General features: G+C 33.2%; 1 protein-coding gene across 1 annotated transcript; it reads right to left on the bottom strand.

The window, feature by feature from the left end:
• Positions 1 to 1,348: 1,348 nt before the first annotated feature.
• On the bottom strand, positions 1,349 to 5,284 carry LOC149536477 (L-ascorbate oxidase-like). The gene is made up of 5 exons (XM_089803455.1): positions 4,931 to 5,284; positions 3,774 to 3,866; positions 3,472 to 3,684; positions 3,159 to 3,359; positions 1,349 to 2,379 (listed from the first exon to the last, which is right to left on the bottom strand). The coding sequence occupies exons 1-5, from the start codon at positions 5,213 to 5,215 to the stop codon at positions 1,429 to 1,431; spliced, it is 1,743 nt and encodes a 580-aa protein (XP_089659581.1). The 5' UTR covers positions 5,216 to 5,284; the 3' UTR covers positions 1,349 to 1,428.
• Positions 5,285 to 5,967: the final 683 nt, after the last annotated feature.

Below are 5,967 nucleotides of genomic sequence, written 5' to 3' on the forward strand. Positions count from 1 at the left end.
AACTTGATCATCGTATCAATCATTGCACATTCAAGCTTAACTTGATCATTATTGTTCAAAGAATCATATTGTATATCTTTGAATCCTAGAATGCTTTCTAATTCTATCAATTTTGTGATCTCATCTTATTTTACCATCAACTAATGTTTCCAATCTCATTTTATTGTTCCCCAAGCTCACCCTGACTAGGTTTTTTTCCCTAAAGAATTTATTACAAACTCTCTCTCTCTCTCTCTCTCTCTCTCTCTCTCTCTCTCTCTCTCTCTCTCTCTCTCTCTCTCTCTCTCAAGTCTATTTTACTAGTTTTTCACTAGTTGCACCTGCACCACTTTGTCATCTAGAGACATGTGTCCCAATGACCAAGTCATGTGAGGACAAGTGTTTTGGTGACTCAATCTTTGAGGAGACATATTCATTTTTGACCCCCTAAAAATAGGACACATGGGTAAGGGTAAATATAGTTAATAATTAATTAATTAAAATTAATTATTTGTGCTAATATGATGTGTCACATGACATAGACTAGATAGGTGGACTAGTAGACTTAGTCACTTAGGTGAGTGTATAATTAAGTAATTTTAATAAGTCATTTAACATGAATATTTAGTGGACTTAAGATAATGTAAATTACCCAGGTGAATTAGCCTAATAAATTAAATAATTTATTAAAGCCAATAGAAGAATAGTATTAATAAAATATAAAAATATTCAATTAATTGACAGAAATGAATTAGCTCAATAAATTGAATAATTTATTAAGATTAATGGAAGAAGAATATTAATTAAATATTAAAATATGTAATTAATTTACTTGAGATTTTTTAATGTATACAATCATCTTTGTTGAATTTATAAAAAAACCTTAGACAATGGTTTAAGAGTTTATATCCAAATAGATTTGAGATTAAAGTCCTTAGGTTTTTAATATTAGAGTTTATATGATGAAAACCCTTTGGATTAATCAACCAATCATATAGACTTTGTTTTGGAGGCATATACAGTTTGGAATATTTTAACATTAAGAATTTTTTGGAGTATTTTTTGTGAATGTTACATATGCAAACCACTAAAATAATTTACAAAAGAAATAATTCAAATGAAATTATTGTACTCAAAATCTATTATATGTATTTTGAATATGATATATGAGGTGATAGATAGATAAACAGATATATGGAAGTAATATATATATATATATATATATATATATAAGTTGATAAGTAGGAGATAATTTTGCTATCACACCGGGGTGGGACTTTTGGGAAGGTCCCATCCTAGTACTACTAGAGGAGTTTCCTCCATGATTAAACATATTTTACTATCAACATAACCATAATAAGAAATAGCATTTTAGAAAAAAAGTTTGAAATCTTGGCAATGCGTTATTACAATCATATTCACAAATAAGAAATTGAGCCCTAAAGAAATTCAATATCTGAAGAAAAGTTTGGTTTCACCACACCCCATTATAGATGCGGGAAGCCTTGATGTTCTCTCCACTCCCTCTGAAAACACAATTCCCATTCCCATGAAGAAATGAGCTTCCACATGACAGTGGAACTGCCACACCCCCGGATTATCAGCCCTAAACCTTATAGCTGTCCAACCATATCGAAGTAAAGGCACAGTGTTCTTCAAAGGAGGATTTATCAGGTTAAATTTCTCTGTGTCCTTCAAGGGATCAAATGCCCCTTCTCCATGAGCCAAGACCCAAAAATCATGGCCGTGAAGATGCCATGGATGTATCTCACTTGTATTCTTGGCTAGCATGTTGGCATTCTGCAAAACTACATCTACGGTTGAATTAAACTCAAGTTCATAGATTGGGTTACCATATGTTGCATTTTGGTTCGTTTGAGGGTTTAGTATGTCATAAGGCTGGTAATTCAATGGGGCGGGGATTTGATCAATGGATTTGCTTAGGTTGTACTTGAGGGCTATCAGTTGTGGTGTTTGGGGTGGTACAAAGGAGATATTATTGATTGCCCACTTCACATAACCATCAATTTTGTTTTGTGTATTTAGAAGTATGATACGCCTATTGGATTGAAGTGGAGGGGGTTCTACATATCCTGCTCTGGCTTTGTATAATTTGGCCTGGTTCAAGGTGTATGTAGAATCATTCCAGAGGGGGCCAGTTGGAGGCATGGAAAGAGGAACCATGGTAGCAGAGTTTGGAATGTAATTTAATATGGCTCGTCCTGTGGGTGTTTTGGGTTGACGCCCACGTACATTAAGAGCTGCCCAATAATTTCTAGAAGGGTCCTGATCGGACTTGATAAGAACTGAATATGTCTCTCCAGAGTATATGTTTAGGTCTTGCACCACAAATGGATCCACATAGTGCCCGTCTGCTTCAACTACCGTCATGTTGTGTCCCTGGATTGTATTCAACGCCAAATCAAAATCAGCAAGAGTATAATTAATATAAATGATGTTTAATTTCTGAGTCAAACTTATACGAAGTATAAAAACTAAATAAATTTTTTAATGATAATTTATCTTATTATTATTTCAATTCACACTTACATCATTGAATTATTCTCAATATTCAATGCACTTAACTAATAGTGATATTGCTATTAGGATTTAACCTGTCTTAGTTTCTGAGTCAAATTTATTGATCTATGTTGCGTGAGTAGTTAAGCATCTTCAAACTAGAGTTGGGATGGGTGAACATAATCTAGATTCAATGAGTGCTAAGTGTTCCATTTATTCTCATGAGAGATGGATTTGTCGGAATCACTACTCATGAAATATGGGTCAATGAGTTTGAATTAAAAATTACACAGTTAAATTCTGATAGCAAAATCACAGTGGAAAATATCTCCTAGTTATCAATTGGTGAGCTTAAGGGGCTTTCTAATGAATGTTTCATAAGACACAATAATTAGAATTTAACTATGGAAGAAATTCCTTAATTGAACCTGCTCAAACTGAAATAGTACTGAAATGGATGACCTCCTCCAAATAGCCGTGACTATTGTATTATTTAAGGACAGCTTAAATTCACAGTACCCATATGAGTTAACTAAATTACACAATCGTTAGCTATTTACACGGATTGAAAAATGTTAACATTAGCAGCTTGCTTGTTTTCCTCTATATAAAATCAATATAGCAAAAACACAAACATTAAGATGTTAAATGTAATTTACCTCTATAAGAAAATTGAAGGAAGATAGAGACGCCACACTGGTAATGCGCAGACGATAAGTTTTGCCTGGTTTAACAGATAGAATGTATGGAGTTGAACACTGTGGATTTGTGGAGTTGCAGATACTGCCACTACCTGCTGCATTGCTTATTGAATTCACAAGGGAACAATTGTCTGTTCCACGCCCTCCAATAAGCAATGACTGACAAGAGAAAAACATTATGAACACATTTCTCAGTATTTTGTAAACACGGCAATTGAAGCTATACTATTATTGTAGAGAAAAAATCTGATTTTTCCGTTTTCTTGTTTACCTCTGGTTCGTTCACCCATATGAAAGGGTTGGAGGACAAGCCATGGGCTTGCTCCTGGTGACTTTTGTGCCACCAATCATTCAATATAACACTGAGCTCACCGTCATAAGCAAAGGGCTCCTGTTTTCCTTTACCAACCACAACATGAATAGATCCATAGAAACCTGCTGATCTTTGCATCCCATAATGGGCATGGTAGAAATATGTGCCCGGCTACATTACAAACACATGGACAACAGATTAATCTCAACCCTAATTCTCAGTTAATTAAGATATCATCGTAATTCAAAAGGAATACTCACTCTATCCACTGTAAATTTGTAAACGAAGGTCTGTCCTGGTAAAATGGGGCATTGTGTGATTGCTTCAGCTCCATCATTCCATGGAGTCCCAATCTGTAATCGATCTCAATCAGACAATTTGATCATTTTGTAATAGAAAGCATAGTAGACATGAGGTTTTTCTCTCATAGTTCACGAAGATGACTGTAATAGTATTAGGACATAATCTGTCCATTTTGTTTGTATTAATAAGAAGCCACTATAATTATAACAAAAACTATGTTTTCAACAGTAAAAATCTTCACCATGAAAAAATTCAACAGAAACAAGTGATGAGGAGATAACAATGACAAAGTCTATAATAGGCTCAATATTGGATGGAAAGAAGAAACTGAAAAAAAAACTACAGGGAAAACACCAAATATGGACAGCACCTTACAACTTACATGTGTTCATTCATGGCAAACACGTAAGGATGCTGCCTTACCAAACACATGTTTCTTCAAACTGTAGCCCATTCTTGCAAATGGCCATGAAAAAAGTAATGTACATTCCTCCTACCCACTCTCCACCACACTCAGGCCACTTCACATGGTGTTCATGCGAGCAAGAGGCATTTTTGCCCAAATTAACTTCCAGAGATTCTTGTGTGAGTGTGCTTCCTAAAGCAATAACCTCTATAAAAAAGACAATGCTACTACTACTTTATTCAGAAACCAATAGATATGATATGCATCCCTAATCAATTTACAGTGTGAACAAAATAAAACCAAAACCAAGTAGCAAGAAAACACTACAATATTATTTATTTCATCTATTCAGGGCCGGGTAGTAATCTTCATAATATCTTAGTCCTCCTTCACACAGAAAAGAAAATTAAAATTAATCCTCTCCTCCATGATCAATTTGGACAGAACATATAACCACCAGTCCTGTACTTGTTCAATTCTTTAACAAAACATCAAACTATATCTTAAAATATTAAAATGTGCCCTAAACATCAATTATTTCCTAAGTGATAGAAACTATTAATTATATCCTAAAATGATAAAATATACCCTAAAACATATAAGTACCCCATAAACAATATAGAAATATTATTTATATAGTTGCTCCTGCAACCACAAGTCTTTTCCAGAAAACCCTGATATGTATTTAGATATTTCTATTATGAGTACCTGGCGAATTCCATGCCAATGAATGGCGAGATTCTCAGTGGGTAAATGGTTAGTGAGCTCTACGTAGATTAGGTCTCCTTCCTGAGCAAGAATTGTCGGACCTGGAAACTCGCCATTGACGGTAATCACAAGCTTCTCATAGCAATCGGGAGATTTATACTCATACTTTACATTCCATCTGTAATGGCGAATCCTTGAAGCGTCTGTGCAGATGGGCACCGTCACAAGCAATGCCAATACACACCATGAAAATATATTACGCATCCATTCTCCTGGCCTATTCATATCCCAGCAATATAACTAGGAATAAAAATTCAACACAAAACCCTAATACTGAAGCTGTATCCTATAGCATATAGAACAAACAGGTGAGATGTAATAAGCACATATCTAGACCTATTTAAAGCTCTCTTGAAATGATTAAATAAAGCCCTCGAGTTGAAGAGAAACAGCAAAGCTTCTTCCCTTGATATGACTATTTCAAAATTGCTACAATGGCATGAAATATATTATTATTTAAAAATATAATTTTATTTTTGACGGTTTACACATTAAGATTTGATTATTAAACTAAAAGTATTAAATAGTTATAGTTGACTTTTTTTACAAGTTTAATTTTCATGAATGTTATAATTTCAATTAGAAAAATGGGATAGACATATATAATATTTCATTTAGAATGACAATGCTCAAATTTAGTTGGGTTACCAGCCAAAGTATTTATTGTGGAAGGCTGGTAAATTATGTAACAGGTTTTATGATAGATGTATTTATTTAGTAACTACTATCATTTTAGTTAAGAGTCTTTAATAACACTGTTAAATAATGTACGAATATTGTAGGGATCTGCTAACCATATACCAATAAGTAAATAGTGGCATGTACTTGCCGTAAAATAATTGTAATAGAAATCATTGTTGAATATTATAATAATTAATTATAGAAAAAAAAAAAAATAATAATTTTTTTTCATTATACAATATATAATTTTAATATTATAAAATGGATTATAAAACAATAGATTTTAAAATAATATT

This window comes from Cupressus sempervirens, chromosome 10, assembly GCF_028749045.1.
Source record: "Cupressus sempervirens isolate cs-2001-9-10 chromosome 10, ASM2874904v1, whole genome shotgun sequence".
Lineage (NCBI taxonomy): Eukaryota > Viridiplantae > Streptophyta > Pinopsida > Cupressales > Cupressaceae > Cupressus > Cupressus sempervirens.

Excerpts from the sequence above, each read along its gene's own strand:
- LOC149536477 (XM_089803455.1), bottom strand. The coding sequence starts at position 5,215 with ATGAATAGGCCAGGAGAATGGATGCGTAATATATTTTCATGGTGTGTA. Across the intron at positions 3,685-3,773 it reads ACAAATTTACAGTGGATAGA|CCGGGCACATATTTCTACCA; the intron begins GTGAGTATTCCT and ends TTTGTAATGTAG. Across the intron at positions 3,360-3,471 it reads TATGGGTGAACGAACCAGAG|TCATTGCTTATTGGAGGGCG; the intron begins GTAAACAAGAAA and ends TTCTCTTGTCAG.